Source organism: Diceros bicornis, chromosome 35, assembly GCF_020826845.1.
Source record: "Diceros bicornis minor isolate mBicDic1 chromosome 35, mDicBic1.mat.cur, whole genome shotgun sequence".
In the NCBI taxonomy this organism is placed as follows: domain Eukaryota; kingdom Metazoa; phylum Chordata; class Mammalia; order Perissodactyla; family Rhinocerotidae; genus Diceros; species Diceros bicornis.
In genome coordinates, this window is record NC_080774.1 from 31554463 (window position 1) to 31577151 (window position 22689).

The following is a 22689-nucleotide window of genomic DNA, read 5'->3' on the forward strand; positions in this document are numbered from 1 at the left end:
GGACCCAGTCCCACACTGGGAATGGCCCCCACACAGTGTAGGACTGGCTGCTCATCAAAGCCCCTGTGGTCTCCCTGATTTGGGCTTTGCTGCTGTCCCCAGAATGCCTGCCCGAGTAGTGGGACCTGAATAGCCACTCCTCTGCCTCCATCTCCAGAAAACAAATCCCTTCCAGTGATGGTCATCAAACAAAGACAAACTAGCATACAAGGAGACAGCCCCAAACATGGAGCAGAGGTTTCGGCCTCAGAGAAACAACTGAGAAGAACCAACACGTCACAGTGAGCTCTGTCCCCACATAAGCAAGCCTGGAGGTCTGGGCTAGGAAGACGAGGGCCAACCCAGCTGGGAGAGGTCAGGGAGCAAAACTGTTGTCGGCTCACATGGGTGGACACTAAATGGCCGCCAACAAATCTGAGGCTGCCAGCGTAGTGTTAGCACCGTCACAAAAGGAGCCTATCTGGTGGCCGCTGCCTGGCGTGACCAGCCCTCTGAGTAGATGGAGGACTGACACTGGCTCAGAGCACACTGCCCCTTGCTGTGACCTGGGCTCCACAAGCTCCCTCAGTCTAGCTGCCACCTGGTCCCCACAGCTATGCCTGTCTGCCCAGTCAGGGTTCAAGTGGTATCTGGTTTACACTGGAGCCTCCCAGGGGAGGACCTGATCCATCACACAGGCCCTGGGAGCTCCCCACCAGGGGGTTGGAGGAAGCCCTTACTGGGCAGACTCCGCCTGAGCAGCCAGTGGTGACATACGAAGAAAACACCCTGCAACCTTAGCTATGTGCCCACCAATCACCCAGACAAGAAACCTGGGAACCCCCCCTTCACTTCCTGATTCCAACTTCCATTCTCTAAAGTTCAAATCCTCACCCCATTTCTCATCACACCTGTGGCAATCCCTTCCAATAGGTTTCTGTCTCCAGGTCCCATTCCCACCCCCACCATCTTTGCCATCTCCTCAAGCCACATGACTGCCAGTGGGTGTGGGAAGTGGCCTGGGCTGCGGCCCTGTGTGCTTCAAGGGCCTCACTCCTTACCAGCGAGGCAGATAGCCCATCCAGCTGAGAAGCCCACTCCTTCATCTGCTCCGCTCACTCTCTCTGGGCCTCGCTGCCTAGCACGCTGCTCAACCTTCCTACCAGCCATGTCTGCTGGGCCCTCTGACCACCCAGGCACCCCCACTCTCTGCCTCATGGAAACCCCATGGTCACTTTGACCACACCCACGGCACCTCCTGTGGGAACTGCTGGCTTCCTGTCTGTCGGCCCCACTGCCCTATGAACATCTTGAGACCAGAGACTGTGGCATGCACCTCTGTATGCAGCAGGCAGTAATCAGCATTGGACAAAAAAACTGGCTATTTGTAACACAAGGAGTGCTAACATCATGCATTTTTTTCTTTTTTTTTTTTGCTGAGGAAGATTCACCTTGAGCTAACATCTGCCATCAATCCCCCTCTCTTTTTACTTGAGGAATAGTCACCCTGAGCTAACATGTGTGCCAATCTTCCTCTATTTTGTATGTGGGCTGCCGCCACAGCATGGCTGATGAGTGGTGTAGGTCTGCGCCCAGGATCCAAACCCACGAACCCAGGCCGCCGAAGTGGAGAGCATGAACTTAACCACTGCACCACGGGGCCAGCCCCCAACACCATGCATTTTGATGGGACATAATGTGCAGAACTGAGAATCGGTATGGCAGGCACAGGGGAAACCAAACCTCAAACAAACACGTCCAAGCGGCAGAGGCCAGGGAGACAGAGAAAGGCATGTACCAGGGCAGGTGGAAGTGCTGGGCAGCTGGACTTGCAGGAAGCAGACAGAGGAGGAAAGGCCTGGGCTCTGGAATCACACGGACCAGAGCTCAAATTCCGACCTGGCCACTTGCCAGATCTGGGTCTTGGGAGAGGTACTCCATCCCCCAAGCATGTCCTCTTCATAAAAGACCACTCTGAAAGGGCTGTGGCACAGAAGTGCCACCTTCTGAGATGCATGGAAGGGTCACGGTGTGAGAACAGGCTCAGCCTTGGCACCACCTGCTCTTCCTTATCTCCGCCCTGTCCCCAAATTGGGAAACTCAATTTGTCAACTGGAGTCCAGTTCTAGTCCTTGTAATATGAATCAGGATAAAGCCAGAAAACTGGCAAACTGTGGGTCCTTGGGAAGCTACACATGGACGTAAGCTCGAAGTGTGCTAATGCCCCAGTCTGTCCCACATCATCCTCCCCCAAGCCAGCGACCCTGGATAAGGCACCATCTTGCAGCATCCACATGTCCTCACCTGCAGAGGGAGGATAGGGTCAGTGCCCACGTTATGGGGCTGTTCTGAGGATTACAGGAGTTAACATCATCAGACACTTGACACACAGGAAGCACTAGTGTGTGTTAAAAAGAAATCAGTCAGAGAACAGTCTGCCTAACTGTGCAGTAAGACTGCATCCCAAAATTCTTCCAATGTGCGATGACATTCGTGTCACTCCCGTGCAGTAAGACTGCATCCCAAAATTCTTCCAGTGTGCGATGACATTCGTGTCACTCCCTTCCTAGCAGATGACAGCAGTGAGCACATGTGGCTCCATTCAGGCACAGCTGTTCTCCCACTAGAACTGTGAGCCACCTGGAAGTGTGCCCCCTTGGTGCCCAGCTCCACAGCCCTATTTGGCTGCACATTTCTCAGGCAGGGCCTTCACACAGCTGTGCTGATGAGAAGCACGAAGCAGCCTCCCCTGCCCTCCGGCTGCCTGATGCTCCATTCCAAAGGGCCCTGGTTCACACCAAGGGTCCTCTCACCTCTCCTGACACCACTCTCTTCAACACTGCCCCTGGCACTTCCAAGCCCCCTTCCCCAGGTCCAACTTCTTTTCCCCTTGCTGAATGAATGCTTGAATTCCCAGGAGGATGTGCTCCTCTGGTCTCCTGCTGCTGTCTAAAGCAGAAAGGTTCTTTCCTCTGTGCGTCACAGACTCACCCTCCCGATCTCAGGTGGACAGGATGCCTTCCACCCATCCGTGTGAGAGACTTTCATTCTGCCCAGAGGAAACTTCTCCTGACTTGAGAACCACGACACTCGTCAAACAACTGACCTCTCGTGGGGCAGGAGTTTTTGCCAGCCTTGCCCTATTCTTCAAGAGAAGCTTCCTGGCAAACTGCTGCCTGTATGTGCAAACAGTCTGTTCACCCACCTGGAACAGGACCATGCAGCTCACTTGTGTGACCCTTCACCCTGTGTGTGTAAAAACCCAAATCATAAAAGTACCAGAAGACAACAGGAGAACAGTTATACAATATCAGGATGAGGAAGGCTTTCCTAAGCACATCACCAGAAGTAGACACCATAAAGGGAAAAAGATTTTGCCAGATTAAAAAACATTTCTACCACATTTTCACCAGCCATCTACCAGAGAGAGAGGAAAAGGTACCCCTGATACTCTCAAGCCCAGCCCTGACGCTCAAGAGGCGAGACTCTGGCAGCCCTGCTTCTCTGTGGGGGTGCTCAGGGCAGTGTGCACCCACCCTCACCCGAAGCCTGTACAACGGCCCTGCATGTTTGAGGGCAAGCTCCTAGCATTTGTGGCACAGCCCAGAGGTGCTCTATGTTTCATAAAGCACAGCTCTGGCCAGCACAAGAGACAGCTGTCCCACCCTCCCTCAATGCCAGCTGGGCCCACACATCGCACATGGATAAGGCCGCCCCTGAAGCTTCTGCCCTGCCCCAGTGCGAAGGAATCCAGTGAGCCCGCCTCCAGAAGGGCCAGTAAGTGAAGACAGACCAGAAGGAAAGCAAATCCCTAAACTGGCCCTGAGAGGGAAACCCAACTTTGACTGATTCTCATTACATCTATGCGTTTCATATTTTCAATTCAGGAAGAACCTATTTTTCACTCTGTAATTTTGGTTTGTTCCCCAAAAATATTACACTATCTTAGGTGCCAAATTTTTTAAAACTTAGGGATTTATTTGGAGAAGAGGATGATAAGGAATCAGTCAGAATGAAAAACACACAGGTTCCAAATGTACTCTTCCGGCCCTCTGAAGAGAGGAAACCTCTGTTTGCAGAAGAACAAAGCCAGATGACGGTCAGGCACTGACTTCAATTGAGCTAGCTTACGTCACAATCCGAATAAACATGTTCCCTGCAACAGTTCATTTTAAAAATAAAATTAAATGAGATAGGAACCTCCAAGTTGAAATGAGGGACTGAACCTGCACATCTGATTTTGTTCCATACCAAAACCTCACTAAAACCATAGAAAAAAGGGATTTTGTTTTTCTCTAACACAAACTCACAAAGACAGGAAGAATAGGAGTGATGGCCCCAACAATAGCATTTTACAAGCTGGAAAGTTGGGGGTCAGCCCAGGGGCGCAGTGGTTAAGTTCACACACTCTGCTTCAGTGGCCCAGGGTTTGCGGGTTCGGATCCCCGGCACGGACTTACAAACGTTCATCAAGCCATGCTGTGGTGGCGTCCGATATACAAAATAGAGGAAGACTAGTACAGATGTTAGCTCAGGGACAATCCTCCTCAAGCAAAAAGAGGAAGATTGGCAACGGATGTTAGCTCAGGACCAATATTCCTCACCAAAAATAAAATAAAATAAAAAGAGAAGCTGGAAAGCTGATGGCCAGGTGGTAGACACAGCAAGCCGACCAAGAAAGTGGAGTCCTAAGTAAGTGACAGTGAGGAGGGCTGAGAGCCAACCTGGTGACAGCCCCAGAACTTTGCAAGGCTCAGGACAGGGCACATCAGGTGCTCAGCAACCCTGGGTGAATGGAAGGATTCCTGGGTGAAAGCCATGCCCACAACCCCTCCCCAACTTCACACTGCTGGGTAACCACCTCCACACCAGGAGGCAACCAGAAATTGATTCTCTGGAAAAACACAGAATGGACAGTCATTGGAAAGGGAAGTCAACCCACCCAGTTGAGAAGGCATGGGGAAGATAATGAAAGAAGCAGACTGCGTGGCCCTCCAAGTGACTGGATCCACACTAACTGCTGAGACTCGGCCACCTGCCCACCTGCCTACCTGTGGCCTCCTGCAGCATGGAGCCCAGGCCTTCACCCTGCAGCCCAGCGTCCGGAAGACCACACTCTGGAGGAAAGACTCAGAGAACCTGAAGCCACGTGAGCCTCCAGTGAACCTCCCAATGGACAAGCCTTGTGCTCAGAGCATCCACCTGCCTTTGCAGTGCCCCTCTCTGAGTGCACAGCCAACCAAGGGCTCCCAGACACTCTAACATGGTAGACAGAGACCCTACAAGAAAAGTCATTTGGAGCTATCAGAAACTCAGCAGGAAGAAGAAAATGTTAAGAAACCATCTTTATTATCCAGAGATAAGACACTGCATCTGGGGGCCGACCCCATGGCACAGCAGTTAAGTGCATGCACACCAACACACTGCTTGTCAGGCCATGCTGTGGCGGCATTCCATATAAAGTGGAGGAAGATGGGCACAGATGTTAGCCCAGGGCCAGTCTTCCTCAGCAAAAAAAGAGGCGGATTGGCAAGGATGTTAGCTCAGGGCTGATCTTCCTTACAAAGAAAGGAAAAGAAAAAAGACACTGCATCCATTTAACAAGAATAAGATGCTATAAAATGGGAAAAGACACATTACCAAAAAAAAAAAGAGTTCTTAGAAATAAAAGCACTAGCAGTAAAAGGTCAGAGATAAAATAATTAAGGAAATCTCCCAGAGAAGAGAGCTAACAGACAAAGAGATGGATAACAACAGATAAAAAATAAAAAAAACAAGAGGGCCAAAGGGCCAACATTCAAACACTGAGGAGAGTGAGCACAGGTAGTGGAAGGAATGAGATGCCCCGTGAAATGACTTGAAGGAACCTCCCCTGAAGCACAGGACTTGAGTTTTGGGATCAAGGAAAGGCACTGCAAAGCTCACTGAGAGGAGAAGCACTAGGCTATCACAACAGCAGCATCGGAGAAAAAAAGCAGTGGGACATGCTTCCCAATCCTTGAGGAAGTATTTCCAACCCAGAAGTCTATATGCATCCAAATTGACATGGCCTCCAGAAACTGAACTCCCATGAGCCCTTTTTCTGAAAGTACTATTATGAGGGAGTGAATCAAAAAGAACAAAACACAGGATACAGGAAACAAGAGACCCAACACCGGATGAGAGATAAGTGCACGGAGGGCTGTCCCCACCATGCCTCCGGCCACTACCCGTGAGGGCTCCAGAGGGAGGTCCAGGGAAAAGGCTGAAACTGACAGCATGGCAGCACTGAGCACAGGAATAACTGTACCAGACAGGTGACTGGAAGATATGGGAAGAGTTAGCCACAGATATATAGAAAGCTAGGCACATTTTTAAGAAGGCAATTTTTTCTAACGGGAAAAAAACAATCACAGTATGCCACTGTGCTCAGCTGTGGATATCATTTGTGTAGCCATGAAACGTAAGCATTCACTACCAATTTACCCAGAAGGTAACACACTGGCAGAATGAAGGAGCCCCAGAGAACAGCTGTGTCAAGGGAGCCATAGAGATAGTCAACAGATAATGCATAAAACTTATAAACATGATGACTCGAGAGGGCAGCACGTGCACAGTACTCAGAATCACGGGCATATGCCAGAAAAAGAGCGAAGAGTCACAGGGGCGACGCGGTAAGTAGGGAACCACCACAGTTTCCCCTAAGTCTTTTATCATTCCTTGACTTTTAAAATTTATGCGCATATATTTAGTGTGATAAAACCAAAAATACATAATTAAAAGTTAAATGACAAAATGCACCTACAGAGTGTGCCACAAATTCTACCATGGAGAAATACTCAATGAACATCAGCTATTATTAAGAAAGGTCTCCTTGACCTTTCTAAACCTTTCTGACTCAGTTAACATGGAGACAAGAAGCTCCCGCTTCATCAGCAATTTTGACCCCAAGTGTCTCAAAAACCCTACCACATTCTGTAGATCTCCCAGTGGCCCCTGGGTCAGAGTATAGCCAGAGAGGCACTCAGCAAAGCAGTCTCCCCCCACCTCCCCCAAACCCCCCACACACCTGAGAGGTGCCTCACCACACCTACAGCCAGAAAACCCCCTCCCTGTCCTCCACCTGCACAGGGCTGTTCAGTCAAGTCTTCTGACCATCACTACGTCCTCAGAAAGCTACAAAGCAGCATCCTACGCCTCTCCAGGTCTTCTCTGGGTTCTGCGTAGAGGTTTACTGCCTCAGTGCCCCAGGTGGTTTCACAGGAGGCAGGAAATGATAATACACCAATCGTTTAGCCACCAACAGTAAGCAAAGCAAATACCTGCCCTCCACAGGGAGGCTTCTCAAACTTACAGGTAGCTGGAAGCATGTTTGCCAAACTACATCCCAGACTGCAACTTCTTTGTTAGCACACTTCTGCATTCTGGTTCTTTGACTTTTTAAAGAAACATAAAAGTGTTTTTTGTTTTGTTTTTTTGGTGAGGAAGATTACCCCTGAGCTAAAATCTGTTGCCAATCCTCCTCTTTTTGCTGAGGAAGATTGGCCCTGGGTTAACATCCGTGCCCATCTTCCTCTACTTTATATGTGCGACGCCTGCCACAGCATAGCTTGAAAAGCAGTGCGCAGGTCTGCGCCCGGGATCTGAACCCGCGAACCCCAGGTTGCCGAAGCAGAGCACGTGAACTTAACCACTATGCCACCGGGCCGGCCCTAAAAGTGTTTTTTAACAAGATAAAAATATGTATTTCAGAATTTAACCATCCACCTACATCTAGAAAAGGGTATTAAAATTTTTTAATAATACAAACACAAGAAACTTTCTCTTCACATTCCTCTTGGTTTGTTTAAGCTCTCCAATTTCTGCTCTCAAGATTTCTTAATTTCCAATGAACTAGATCAATGAAAGAACTACACCTAAAGAAAATATCGCTGCCCTTAAAAGAGCATGTAGTTATTTGAGCTAGTTCAGAAGACTACAGGAGCTTGATCATTTACTCAAATCTGGTGGTTTGGCCTTAAGAGAACCAGGAGAGCTGGAGGGGCCTCTTGATCCCTGTCCATGCACTAGCCTCAGGGTTCCAGGCCTGGGACCACTCCGGCTCCCCCAGTTACAGCCCCTAGCACGTCCCACTCACCACCAGGCAACCACGTGGTAAGGACGCTCTCTACCAACCCAAGAATTTATTAAAATGCTTATCTCACATGATTTTGTGGTATTTGGGGATGGGGGGGAAACCCCATCTTTTAGAAAGCTGTACTCAAGTACTGGCAGTGGAAATCATATGCTGTCTGGGATGTGATTTAAAATAGTCCAGGGAGGGATGGGTGAAACATTGGCTAACTCTGCTAACTCTGGAGGTACCCGGGAGACCATTTCTCTATTATCTCTACTTTTGTGAATGTTTGGAAAAATCCATAATGGAACTTTCAACAAGATAGTAAATAAAATGTTCATGTGAAGCATGCAGGATGACTGTGCAGAGGAGCCTTACCCCCAAGAGTGCTCCCCAGTGAGGCCACCCAGGCCATCACATGCAGTGTGACCATGCACTCCGAGTCACCCCGGCTGCAGGATCCCCCTTGGCCTGGAAGAGCTTGGGCCTCTAGAAGGCAGTAACCAATAAAAGTCTTAAAAAATCTGCTCCCACAACCAGAGGTCAGTCCAGTCCTTTGCCATCCCAACAAAGCCTGACTATGTGGAAGAGTCCCATTGGCTGGCCAACTTGCTGCATGTGGTCCATGCCTCTCATGAACCCGGGATGCGGGCACACAGGTCCCAGCCAGGAGACGAACACAACCTAAGCCATGAGTAAGCCATAACTCAAACTGAACTCAGAGCCTAATTCCACTTAAAAATACAGATATGTAGGGCCGGCCCCATGGCTTAGAGGTTAAGTGCACGCGCTCCGCTACTGGCGGCCTGGGTTGGGATCCCAGGCGCGCACCAACGCACCGCTTCTCTGGCCATGCTGAGGCCGCATCTCGCATACAGCAACTAGAAGGATGTGCATTTATGACACACAACTATCTAGTGGGGCTTTGGGGAAAAAAAAAAAAAGGAGGAGGATTGGCAATAGATGTTAGCTCAGAGCCAGTCTTCCTCAGCAAAAAGAGGAGGATTAGCACGGATGTTAGCTCAGGGCTGATCTTCCTCATTAAAAAAAAAAAAAAAAACATACAAATATGTAGGGGGCGGCCAAGTGGCGCAGCCATCAAGTGTGCACACTCCTCCTTGGCGGCCCGAGGGTTTGCAGGTTCGGATCCAGGGCACGCACCGAGTCACCGCTGGTCAGGCCATGCTGTGGTGGCGGCCCACATAAAGTGGAGGAAGATCAGCACGGATGTTAGCTCAGGGCCAGTCTTCCTCAGCAAAAAGAGGAGGATTGGCATCGGATGTTAGCTCAGGGCTGATCTTCCTCACAAAAATAAATAAATAAATATGTATATATATCTCTATATACACATAATATATATCTCTATATATACATACTATATATATTTTTTAAATTTTTAAAATACAAATAAAGTTATACGCACAGAGAAACAGAATTGGAGGAAATACATCAAAACGTCAGTAACAGCCATCTCTGGGCAGAGAGATTATGGAAAACACCTTCCTGTTTTGAAATCCCCTACAATGTTATCTAGAAGGGAATGAAGTACTGCACCCACAAGTCCTGAACACATTGACCAAAACAGGAGGTAAAGACAGGCATGAGCTGCTGGGACTGGCTTTCTTGTGTCCACATCCTCTCATCCCAGTCTTTCTCCACATCTGCTCTGCCCACCATGGTCCTCTGCTCCATCTCCTCTGCCACCCCCACTCAAAGACGAGCACAGCCCACCCACGTCCCTCCTGCAGCTGACTACTCTTCCAGGGTTGCTCCCTGCATCTCCCATTGGCTGCTAGATTTTTCTCCTTGGAAGGGTTGACACACCCACACACTCTGCACAGCATCATCTTGCACATCATCACCTTGCACCCCACCTCTAAGCATAGAATCAGGGCTCATCTCCCTCTGGGAGGCACACCCATGTCTCTCTCCTCCCTTCCTCCTGCATGTACTCCATATACATACACACACGCACAATCACCAGGGGTTCTTGTTATAAAGGCAGATTCCTTGACAATGCCAGTGGAACTTTCCTACATGGCTGATGTGAATGTAAATTCATACCACCTGGGAAAACTGTTTGGCAGAATGTGCTGCAGCTGAAGGCCACACCCCTCAACTCAGCCCTGGGTGCACAACCCAGACAGCATATATCCACCAAATGACCCAAAATATCCCCTAGTGCTGTCTTCACATAGCCAACAACTGGAACTAACCCCAACGTCCATCAAGCATAGAACAGAAAAGTAATCTGGGGTGGAGTCATGCAATGGAATAACACATGGCATAAATAAGAACTGCTACCCATGACGATGAATTTCACGGACATGATGCTGAATGAAAGAAGCCAGACACAAGATTGCATTGAACGTGATTCCAATGACAAGAAGTTCAAGAACAAATATGTCCGTGGCCAGGGAAATCCGAAGAGTGGGGCAGGGTCTGCACTGGCTGAAGCTCAGGGAGGAGCCTGCTGGGTGCTGGGCCTGTTCAAGATGCAGGTCTGGGTAGTGACTATGGGGGCATTGACACGTGTGAACATTCATCCTGTGTGGTTTGTGTCCTTGTGTTGTTCGCTGTAGGAGGTCTGTTAACTTCAATACAAAGCAACAGTATGTGAGACAAGCGAGAGCCCCTGAGCCCTGGCCCCAGCACCCTGCCCCTGCCCCATACTTAGGTTTGGACTTGAACAGCCTCTTGCCTGCATTCCGACTACAGAACAGCTGGCAGGAATCCTGCAGCATTTTCACAAGCGTGAATCTTTCTTAGCATGAATCAAAGCAGACTGGTGGTGTTTAAAGGGCTCAGGGTGATCAATCAGGGCTTCTCAGGGCAAATCCGGCATTCTTTCTACTTTATAACAGGGGCTCCATCCCACACACAGAAGCCAGATCACTTCCTCAAACGCCACCTCTGATGAGGACTGAAAGGAAGGTGGAAAGAGGGGAAAGCAGAACAGAAGGACAGTGGGGACAGGGAAGATCCATTCCTTAACCAACAAGCACTGCCTCCCCAGAGCCTGCACAGGAAGGAGCTGGGGGTACACAGGCTGCAGACAGCAGGAGCCCTAGAGGCGGGGGGCCTTTCTGGTCTGGGCCCTTGGCCTGGATGCTCCTTACCCACCTTGCCATCCCTCTCTCGGACTGGACACTAGTGGCTCAGCTCAAAGGCTGACCTGCAGCCAGGTCACATCTCACCACTGTTCCTTACCCGCCCCCACCCCTCTGGCAGATTCCCAGGCAGACAGCTAAGAGAAGCCTATGGGGCCAAAGGCTAAGAGGGAACAGGGTCTAGAAGGAAGACGGAGCAAGACAGCACTCGTCAGCTATTCATCAAGCATGAATACTAGGGGCCAGCCCAGTGGCGTAGTGGTTAAGTTCGCGTGCTCCACTTCGGTGGCCCAGGGTTCCCAGGTTCAGATCCCGGGCATGGACCGTCACACCGCTTGTCAAGCATGAATACCAAGAAGATGTGCATAACAGAGAGAATCGGTGAATCTGAGGGATGGGTATGCCCGAGCACTCTGTACTATCCTTGCAACTCTCCGTATATTTGAAACATTCTCAAAATAAAAAGCTCAAAGTAAGGAGAACTGGGACTTCAAGAGGTTAAACGTCTTCTCCAAGGACTCACTGTCCTAAGTACCAGTTAATCCACCTCAAGATACTTAACTGGTTCAATCACAGACCTTTATAAACAGGCCCCACCTAGGCTGGCAAGCAATTCGTCATTAAACTGGAGGGGAGCATCTCCCTTATGGGGTGGTGGTTTCAAGATGATTACGCATTGGCTCCTAGTATATCCTCCCTTTGTTCTTCGGGATTGGGTACTCATTTACTTATCTGTTAAACAGAACCATTTAGTAACAGCCTGGATTCCCTTTTGCCATTATATAAATGTCTCAATTAAAAAAAAAAGAAAAGCTAAGAATGAGAAGCAGTTCAGTGTTTAGGTAGCACTAACAGACAAAGCCCTGGTAGACCATGAGAAGAGACACCACACCAGCACTGCTTTCTACAACCCTACCTGCAATTATTATGCACCTCTTGTCTAAGCCAAGGCACCATGCTAGGAGCTCAATGAGACGCGGAGGTAGAAGACCAGATCCTACACTCAAGGAATTTATAATACAGCTGGCAAGACAAAAAAATAATGAATGTAAAAATAGCAAAAAAAGAGTTCATCTGTTCAGTTCATCCAGGATGCACCCAATGAGGGCTCCACAAACACAAGAGGAAGTAGGAACAGCCATGGGCTGAGCTGTCAGGCGTCATGAGGAAGCGATGAGGCCGAGGCCAAATCTCCAACATGGAAGAGAAAGAACAAGAGCGAGAGCCAGGCATAAGGGTGACCAGAGGGCTTGGCGTGGAGCAGAGAGGGTCTGGCTGGGGCTCTCATACCAGCACAGAGGGAGGGTCAGCTCGAAAGACAGTTTCAGATTAAAAGGAGAATGCTTCTGTGAAAATTAATGAAGGAAACTTCAACTAAAATTGAAACTGGGAAGGCCTATAGAGGGAGCTATTATGCCCTACCACTCATTGTCAGTTACCCCAATCAGCAAGAGACCCTACCTTGCATTTCCAACAGGAAGTTGCCTACTACTTTACTACCCCCAGCAACAGGAAGGAAGACTTTCTTCTTGCCCAGCAACAAGCACAGCCAATGGAAAACATCACAGCTCAGCCAATGAGAAGCTGCTGCCACCCTGAACTCTTACCCTCCTCCAATGAACTTTCATTCAGAACAGCCCATCTCAACTCCCCTTTTTTCTCTATAAAAGCAAGCTCTCTTCTTTTGTTCTCTGGATTTGCCTATGGTCCACCATAGCTTGCATTTCCTGAATTGCAATTCCTCTGGCTATTCCCAAATAAATTCATTTTGCTGGTAAGACAACTGGCTATTTTATTTTCAAGTTGACACTTCTTAGCAGTGATGGAAAGGATAGAATCATCTTAAGAAGGTTGTGCTGGTACTCAAGGCCCAGTCGAGAGAGGATGCCCACCCTGAAGGCAGAGCACATCATGACTTTCCATTTTATGGTAGCTATCTGTGACTATGGCTCACCTCCTTCTCACCTGTCCCACTCCCAACATGATGTGGAGATGAGCATACTCATCACAACCAGGCTTTGAGCACTCCCCTGCTTATAGCCTTGGAGGAATTCCTAAGGAAACAGACCTGCTAAGGTTACGGATAGGGGCTGGCCCTGTGGTGTAGTGGTTAAGTTCATGTGTTCTGCTTCAGCAGCCCAGGGTTTGCGGGTTCAGATCCTGGGCGCAGACCTACTCATCACTCATCAAGCCATGCTGAAGTGGCGTCCCACTGAAACTGGCAAACAGCCATTGATGATTAAGTAGCTAGGAACTAAAGCCTTTTTTTCCTTTTTGCAATTACTGATTGTAGCCTTTAGTTGTTTCCCCGCCCACAGTTAACTGTGCTGCTTAGGCAATATGCTATCTGACTCCCACTAGGTTCCTATAGATAACATCCCCCTAGAGCTGGGGTAATGGGTGTTTGAGCTGTTTTTCAGAAATTAGAACCCCTTGTCCACTTCAGGCCGGTTGAGACCACCAACCCATCAACTGGGCCCGTGCAGATATCCAATAAGTGACATTTCGACGTCAAGAGGATAAAAACTCCACCCTCAGGTCATGCCAACACTGCCATTTTGTGAACATGTGTCCTATGAAGAGGCATGGAGTCTGACTACGCTTGTGCAGATCATCAATTACCTCACCTCTCCTCACCTCCAAGCACCTATCTCCATATTTCAGACCACATTGCCCCCTACCCCATAAATACCCCTGATCCCCTATTTTTGGGGAAGCAGATTTGAGACTTGTTCTCCCGTTTTCCTCACTTGGCTGCCTTGTGATTAAACCCTCTCTCTCTGCAATCTCGTCGTCTCAGTGTTTGGCCTTCTAGGCAGCGGGCAAAAACGAACCTGGTTCTGTAAAACCATATAAAAGAGCTACAATTCTACAACTATGATACAAAACTATGTACTGGGGCTCTGGGGAGAAAAAAGAAAAAGAGGAAGATTGGCAACAGATGTTAGTGCAGGGCCAATCTCCCAAAAGAAAAAAAAATGTTACAGATAAACAGTATTGCCAAACAGTCTTCCAGAAAAATGGCCTAATTTATGTGCCCCCAGCAGTAGCTTGTGAGGATGCCGGTTTGCCTGTGTCTTCACGTGTGTGGTGTTAGGACTTTCTCCAACTCCGAAGTGAAAGACAGTCAGCTTAGCCCACTATCACCACAGAGCCTGAACGGGGCCATGGTGGTGCTCAGGAATCCTGCACACCACAGCACTCCTAGTGAGGCAAGAATCAACTTTGATGCACAAATGCTTGTGGTGTTCCTGCCATGAAGGATTCAGACCAGGGGGAAAGGAGCATCCAAACAATCCAAATGCAAACCGGTAACAGAGAGTGTGTGAAGAGCAGGGGGGCAGCTGGAGGCCTAGTGTCCTGGGAGGGTGAGTGGGATGGGACTGCAGTGCTCAGCCAAAGGAAGGATGGGTCTCTCAGGCAGGGGAACAAATGGGATGCAGAACAGCAAGTGCAAAAAAAGCTGAGCTCCTGTGAGGATCCATGGGCAGCCCAGCATGATGGGGTGGGCAGGCAGGCACAGACCCTGGAGGAGGGATCCAGGCTCAGAGTTGAATCTACAGGCAGTGGAGAGCCACTCAAACATTTTGAGTATCAAAATAATTGGGGGCAGGGGGGTGGAGTCCATGAAGCAAGAGTTGAAAACTTGAAGCTGAGTGGTGGGTATATGGTCAAGGAACTTTTAAACTATACTACTTAGTTTTATGATTTAAAATTTCCATTTTGAATTTTTAAAAATTCATTAGAATTCCTTTAAAAATGTACCCTCTGGGTATGCAGCCAACATTATGGCCCTGAGGAATGCTTTAAAGGGGGCAGGTACCCCCTTGCCTTTAGTGACAGTGGGAGAGAGAGAACCACGTGGTCACAGTCCTTCCTACCTTAGAATGCCCAACATGGGTCCTGGACTAGCCATAGCCCCCTCGTCAGGAACGGCAGTAACAGGTGGAAGATTTCTGGTCAGGAAGGGACATAAGGGCTACAGTTGTGGTAGGTGGGTGGGGTCGCCTACAAAAGGGAGCTGGTGCGGCTCGGGGACTGGCTGCAGCCTGTGCGGAGGCCAAAGATCAGCAAGTGCATCTACTGGCAGGGCAGGCATGAAGACGCAATGAGCTAACACATGTCAACTTCTGCAAGAGGGCTCGGCACAGCACACCCACTACATGTCAGCTGCTGTTGTTGCTGCTCTGGAGAAAGCCCCGGACCCCTGAGCAACTAGATGACTGAGGGCTCACATCTCCTCGGGTCACTGTCACTCCTGGTCTAGAGCAGTACAGCCAAGGGTCAGGACTCTTAAATCAGTGTCTCAACAATCACTTCCTCGTTGCCATCAGGGGCACTGGGGCTTGGAGGTGATCAGACAGGGCTCCTGGCTTCAGGGAGTGGTCATTCTAGCGGTGGGTTCTACACAGAAACCAGCCCAGTGATTTACACAAAAACCAGGCTTGAAGAAAGCAGCGGGGCTCAGTAGCTTCCCCACTGGAAAACAAGGGCCAGAATTGCACCAGGAGAGCACAGGGCTGTTGGGAGGCCTGAGTGGGATAAGCCACAGAAAAGGCTTCTGCCTGTGGAAGGGACTACAACCCACAGGCAGGACCTGGACATGCAAGTTTCAGGGCACTCCCCATCCTTCTGAAGGCCTCTCTAGACCCTTGGAAGTTGCTGTTCGGTTGTTTGTTTTCTGTTCCTTCTGTTTTTTTGCTTTGTTTTATTTTGTTTCTTGCTAAACAGCACTCAATTTTCTCCTTACAGTCTAGGTTGAAATATGTGCATCTCCTAGGTCCCCGAAGTAGAGTCACATCTCCCTTGGGGGCTTCACCAGAAGAGGTGGCTAACCTGTCTGCCTCGACTCCACTCCATGCTCCCTGAGCCCCTCCTGCCACTTAACTAGAACCCTGATATGGGGCTGCCCTCCCCCTCAGGGTCTCCTCCCCTCTGCAATCTGTTCAGCCCAACAGACATTTATTTATTCCACACTTATATGTGCAATCTGCTGTACTGAGGCGGGGGAGGCATAAAAGTCTCAAGAATAAGATGGAAGAAAAATCTAAAAGAATTGGGAAGAAATAATTGATGAAGTCCTTTCATTCATTCACTGCTTACCTACTCTATGTCAGGCACAGTGCTGGTCACTACTTACACACCCTTGTTCTCTGGGAGCCTACAAACCATATACGTGCTCAACACTATCCCAACAATCCCACAAGGAAGGCCCAAGGCCCACAAAGGCTGGCTTGGGAGCTCTAAGGGGAGGTTCTCCCATGGTCCTGCAGGGAGAGTGGATGTTCAACGAAGAGCTGATCTGAACCCACCAACAGTTTTACAACTACCCTCCCCACAGGCTCCTTTAAGTGTCATCAATTCCCCTAACGAGGCTCAGGGGTTTCACTTTCACCATCCAAGGCTCCTACTCCCGCAAGGGCCCAGGGAGGAGGCGTCAAGGGGCTCACCACTGAGTCCTGAGCCCTCTGCTAGGGTTTGAGCAGAGGTCTCTTCATTTTCCCTGCCACCATCCCTGTGAGACAGACTGGACTCCTACCATTTCATAGATGAGGGAGATGATCCAGAAAGGTTAAGTATCCAAGGTCACTCAGCTACCAAGTGGAGAAAAGGGGTGGGGGGGGGGCCGGGGGGGGGGCTCGTTCAGATCTACACAATGCACTCTGGCGCAGGTAAAGAAGGCCACTGTCATATGATAGGGTGATGCACATGGCCCCCAGGAAAATACTTATTCTTGCACTCTTCAACAAGTGTTTTATATGCCAGGTGCCATGCTTCATAGGACTGGTGTCCTATGGGAAACTAAAAGGGGCTGAGAGCCAACATATCAGAGGGGTGAACCACTTTAGGCAGGTGGACAGGGAAGGATCCTGAGAATTTGATATTTAAGCAGACACCTAAACAATGAGAAGCAGCTGGTCATGAATATAGTGGGGGGGGGAAGTCTACCTATTACTGAATACTTAAATACTTGATAATAAATTGTTTAAAGAGAGAGAAAAAGAAAGAACTTGGAATGTTTAAGAAGATGAAAGACCAGAGAGGCTGGAACAGGATGGGGGTTATGAGAAGAGGTGGCTGGGCCAGGCCACAGTGAGGGCTGGGAGGGTAGGACATCCGGGAAGTCACCAACAGGTTTTCAGCAGTGCAGGACGGGCCCAGATCAGGTAGAGACATTGGAGGGCTCTTCTAACCAGCCCCAACTCAAAATTGCTTTTTTGCAGTGGGAGCCTTTCGCAGTGGGAGCCTTTCGCAGTGGGAGCCGGGAGACTAGTTTCTTTAGCCCGTGCTCTGAGGCACTGTTCTCTTGATAGATATCCAAGAGCCAGGCAGAGACAGTGAACCTGCTCTCTGATGCTTTCCCTTCCACTCAAACTTCCACTGCTTCGCTATGCTTTCTTTATGCCCTCATTCAACTATGAATTACTTGGGTTCAAAACATTTCCCAAGATGGCCAGCTTTAAACAACAGCATAAACCCCAGGGGAAGTTAGAATTGACAATACATCAAGTATCCTAACCCAAATCCTCTTTTTTAACTCTGTGAACACAATAAATCAAGGCACCAAGAATCACAACGTTCAAAGTGAACCGCGGAGAGAAAACAGACAAATCTGAGAACTGAGAACACCCACATCATGTTAGGAAGACAGTCTTTGAAACAGCTCATCCCAGTGTTGGTAGGCCAAAGGGCTCCCCAAAGATGTCCATGCCCTAATCCCGGGAACCCATGAATATGCTGTGAATACGGCAGAAGGGACTTTCCAGATGTAATTAAGGTTACAGACTTTAAAATAGGGACATCATCCTGGATTATCTGAGTGGGCCCAATCTAACCTGACCTTTTAGTAGAGAATTTTCTCTGGCTGAAGTCAGAGATATGCAGCAGAAAAACCCGCCCTTGCTGGAGGAGGCCACAGAGAAACTGAGACAGAATGCAGTCAGCCTCCAGGAACTAAGACTGACTCCTGGCTAACAGCCAGTAAGTATCGAGGACACTTCAGTCCTACAACTGCATGGAACTGAATTTGGTTGACAACCTGAATGAGCTCGAAAGCAAATTCTACTCCAGAGCCTCCAGGAAGAAATGCACCCCTGCCAACATCTTGATTTCAGCCCTGTAAGACTCTAAGCAGAAGACTCAGCTGAGCGGCCTAGACTTCCAACTAGAGAAACCGTCAGATAATAAATTTGTGTTGTTTTCAGATGCTACATTTGTGGTAATTTGTTATGGCAGCAATAGAAAACTAATACACAAGCAGCAATCTGGCAAAAAAAGAACCCAGTTTCCCTGGAAGCAGAAGGAAGCGGAACTATGAAGTATCCAGCCAGTCCTCACAGCCAGAGACTCTTCAGTCAGACTCCTGGCCCTCTGACACTCCTCCACCCTCCCCATTTTCTTTGATAGGAACTCATTCCTCCTGCTGTTAAATTCTGGGCTTCTCCAAAGAGGAATCTTTGCCCCAGGGGCTTTTCTTGCAGGAGTCCTGAAGTGGGCTATCCCTCAAGTTTTCATCTATAGACAACTCCAGTGCATCAAAAAACCAACGTTCACTGATTCTGCAATATCCACAGAATTGTCCCCAGACTTCCACAGCAGTGCCCAGAGCCACTCACTCTACAGTTCCCACTCCTTCCACTGTACTAAGAGGTTTCCAGGCTTTCTGGCCCACCTCCTTCCTTCCACACTGCTGCACCCCACCCCCTCCATCCAGTTAGTCATCAAGGACTGTCTATGCTCGCTCTCCCCTTTCTGTGGAATAGTCTTCCTCTTTCAGTTTCTAACACTGTCTACCACAGGCCTTTATAATCTCTTACCTGACTAGGTCATTCCACAACCATTTATGGAGCAATGTGACAGGCAGTGATCTAGCAGTGGAAATACAAGGATGAAAAATGACAGATACCAGACCCCAAGTGCTCAAAACTCTCATAATGGCCTAACTGGCCTCTCTCCTCTGTTCTTGATTCATCTCCAGGGACTCGGGGGGATCTTCCCAACTCCAGCATTTCACCATCTCAAAGCAGGCCACACGCCAAATACAGGCTCAACTCCTTAGCACAGCACTCCTACCACTAATGTGTCAGCACCTGCTCACCTTCATTCTATTATCATCTCCTGAACCTCCTTACTCCTCAAACTCCAGAACTCTCAGCCGACAGCAATATCCTCTGTGCAGTGAGCGCTCACACCTCCCCACTCCCACCTCCCCACTCCACAGCTTGAAATGATGGCCCTTCACACTCCTACTTGTCTTTTTCTGTGTGTGTGAGGAAGACCAGCCCTGAGCTAATATCCGATGCCAATCCTCCCCCTTTTTGTTAAGGAAGACTGGCCCTGGGCTAACATCCGTGCCCATCTTCCTATACTTTATATGGGACGCCACCACAGCATGGCTTGACAAGCAGTGCATCGATGCGCGCCCTGGATCCGAACCTGCGAACCCTGGGCCGCCAAAGGGGAGCGCATGCACTTAACCGCTGCGCCACCAGGCCGGTCCCTGTTTGTCTGTTTAGGACTGAATTTATTTGTCCCTCACTCCACAAGGCTGCCCCGCTCTGTTCAAGCAAACTGTCAATTATTCCTAGGAGAAAGAATGCACTATAGCTGTTCCTTTAAGGTAGCGGGTTCCCTGAGGGCAGAGGCTGTCTCAGGCAAATCTTGGGCTAGCACAGCAAGCCAGAAAGCTCAGTAAAAGGCTGCTAAACGAAACAAGCAGTCGGTGGTGAGGAGCTGGAGTTCCGCTGGGTGAAGCCTGGGGCGCACTAGCAACCCCTGCATTGACGGGTTCAACAGCTGAGATTGTGGGGAGGAGGCACTAACCCCAGCTCTTCACTCCCTCCTCCCAACCGACGGTCGCTTCCTGACAGCCTCTTCCTGCCACCCTTCGGCGAAGTCCACAGTCCGTTGAGGGGGAGGGGGCTGTAAGCCGTAGATTCTCCGTCCCCACCGCCCACAGCCCAAGCATCTAGCCTCCCAACCTCATCTTCCATCCACCCTCCTCCAATCTCTCTCTCACCCTGATGCGCTTTTCTCAAAGAGGAACCGCAAAGCACCCAGACCTGTTAAAGCCACTACGGGCTGCCCCTTTCCTTTTTCGTATACAGTGTGATTCAAAGCAGGGGAAAGTCTGCATCCAAAACACACAAATGACGAACGGGACAGCTCAGGACGATGACTCATAAGCCAAGGCCTCGGTTTGCAGGGTTCGGCCCCAGGAAAGCTAACAAGCAGTCCGTGTCGGCCGAGAACGGAGGGGACAGCCGGGGGAGGGCCGCGCTCTCGGGCTCACGCGGGTCCCCGGCGCCTTCGGCCTCCCGGCGCCCTCGAGTCCCCCGAGTCCGGCGCCCTAGGGCTCCCGCGGGTTGGGCCTGGGCCTCGCCCGCCGCGCGAGGGAGGGCTGAGGGGGGAGGTTCGCAGATCCCGCCCGCCGCCCCGGCCCCTACTTACATTTGACTGACCAACTTCTGCCGGAAGGCGGCGCTCCGCCAGTCGGTCTCCTGCCCTGAAACATCCATACCGTTTCCTCTACTCCCACCTCCCGCGTCCCGCTCGCCCGCCGCCGCCGCCTCAACCGCAGCGCCAGGCCCAAACCCGGAAGCCGTCGGCGGAGCCTCGGCCGCGCCGGAAGCGAAGTGGGAATTGTGGGAAATGGAGTCGCGCGCGCGGACCTGTGGGAAATGGAGTTCCTCAGCCGCGTTCGAGGCCTTCGCTGCGCCCCCAGTGTTCCCCAAGCAACACGCCCCTCTGCCAGCGGGGCTGTCACGAGAGGCGGGGACCCCAGAGGCCCCGGCCTGACAAGACCGGGTGCGAGGGAGCCGTGGCTGCATAGTGCTCCTGATCTGCCGGTGCTTGGCCGCCTGCGTTTCCTGCGACTCTACTGTGTGCTGGCCTCACCAAGTTCAGAAGATTCGCATCCGTTGGGGATGTTGCGCCAAGCTGCCAGCTGTCTATAGGGGATACTATGGAGAGACTGTTTATTTATCAAATATTTATCAGCACCTACTGTGTGCCAGATACTATGCCAACATGATCCGGCTCTGCTTTCCGGGGACTGCCTTCCAACGCCACATCCAAAGAGTGACCAGATGGACTTTCATCACTTCTCTCCGTTAGACTTTTGGAATCTCATGTCCCACCAATGGATGTATTTTGTAGGGGTTGGGGATGTGAGGAACCTAAACCACATTAATAATTTTTAGACATAGGCTTTCCTATTTGGCCTGACAGCCATGTCCCGTTCTTGGAGAGCACAGTCTAGATCCTCACTGGAGGCCAGAAGGCACACAAACTTAAAACTCTGTACCTAGGGTGACCAGCTTGTCCTGATTTGCCCAGAACTCTCCCAGTTTTAGCTCTGAAAGTCCTGCATCTTGGCACCTCTCTCAGTCCCAGGCCAATGGAAATAGTTCATCACCCTATCTGTATCCCTCTTAAACATTTTTAAAAATTGAGATATAATTCACGTACCACATAGTTCGCCCTTTTTAAGTGTATGATTCAGTGTTTTTTAGTATATTCACCTATTCATAAGGTTGTGCAACCATCACCACTCTCTTGAACATTTTTAAGTTGACATCTAAATATTTCTCTGTGAATCATTGGAAAGGTGTGACTGCAATGTATCCTATACTGTATATCGACGATTTGTTATTTAGATCTTTGGCCCTGCAGATTCCATTCATTGATTTATGGAAAACACTGGTCTCATAACCTCAATGGCAAAGCCAGTCCTCACTGTGAAACCCTCCAGCAAAGACTCCCTGGGGGTTTTGGAAGAAAAGGGTGGACATCACGTCCAACTCAAGTGAGAATGTTAATAAGGCCCCAGGGCAACTCTCCCCCTTCTGCACTTTGATTCTAGGAAGGCCAATAGAGCAACAGACACATAGATTCACAGATAGACAGACAGAGGCCCAGAGCCTTGCCAAGAGTTTGTCATCAGGATAAAATTAAGTGCTACCCCCTTTGGTGTTTGTTCCAGAGCTCTATTTCTACTTATGCCTTTGTTTGGGGCCCAGAGGTGGTGATGCCCAGGGCAGTGGTTCTTGGTTATGTTGACTTGAAAAGCCTCAAAAAGAGTTTATTCCGGAAACAGCCAAATGAATTGCAATTCAGGATGTGCATACTATGGCAAACCATACGCAAATCCAACAAACAAAGAAGGGGAGCTCCCTTATAGAGAAAAAGAGGGAGTAGGGAGGGGCTGTTCTAAATGAAAGTCCATTGGGGGAAAGTAACAGTTCAGGGCAGAAACAGCTTCTCACTGGCTGAGCTGTGGAATTTCTCGTTGGCTGGGCCATTGCCCCATGGAGAGAGAAATTGTTACCACATCAGGTCCGTTTTTGCCCGCCAATCACAGAAAGCCAATCACTGAGACGACCAGATTGCAGAGAAAGAGGGTTTAATCACAAGGCAGCCAAGTGAGGAAAAAGGGAGAACAAGTCTCAAATCTGCCTCCCCGAAAATAGGGACTCAGGGGTATTCATGGGGAAGGAGGCAAGG

General features: G+C 49.7%; 1 protein-coding gene across 4 annotated transcripts in view; it reads right to left on the reverse strand.

Annotated features, from left to right (window-relative positions):
* The window catches only part of MED15 (mediator complex subunit 15), a 70029-nt gene extending 49246 nt beyond the window's left edge, over positions 1 to 20783 (reverse strand). For all 4 annotated transcript variants that reach the window (XM_058532104.1, XM_058532103.1, XM_058532106.1 and 1 more), the window contains exon 1: positions 20635 to 20783. In XM_058532104.1, the coding sequence (XP_058388087.1) occupies positions 20635 to 20702 (68 nt within the window). In that variant the 5' untranslated portion in view covers positions 20703 to 20783. The remainder of the gene's footprint in view (positions 1 to 20634) is intronic.
* Positions 20784 to 22689: the final 1906 nt, after the last annotated feature.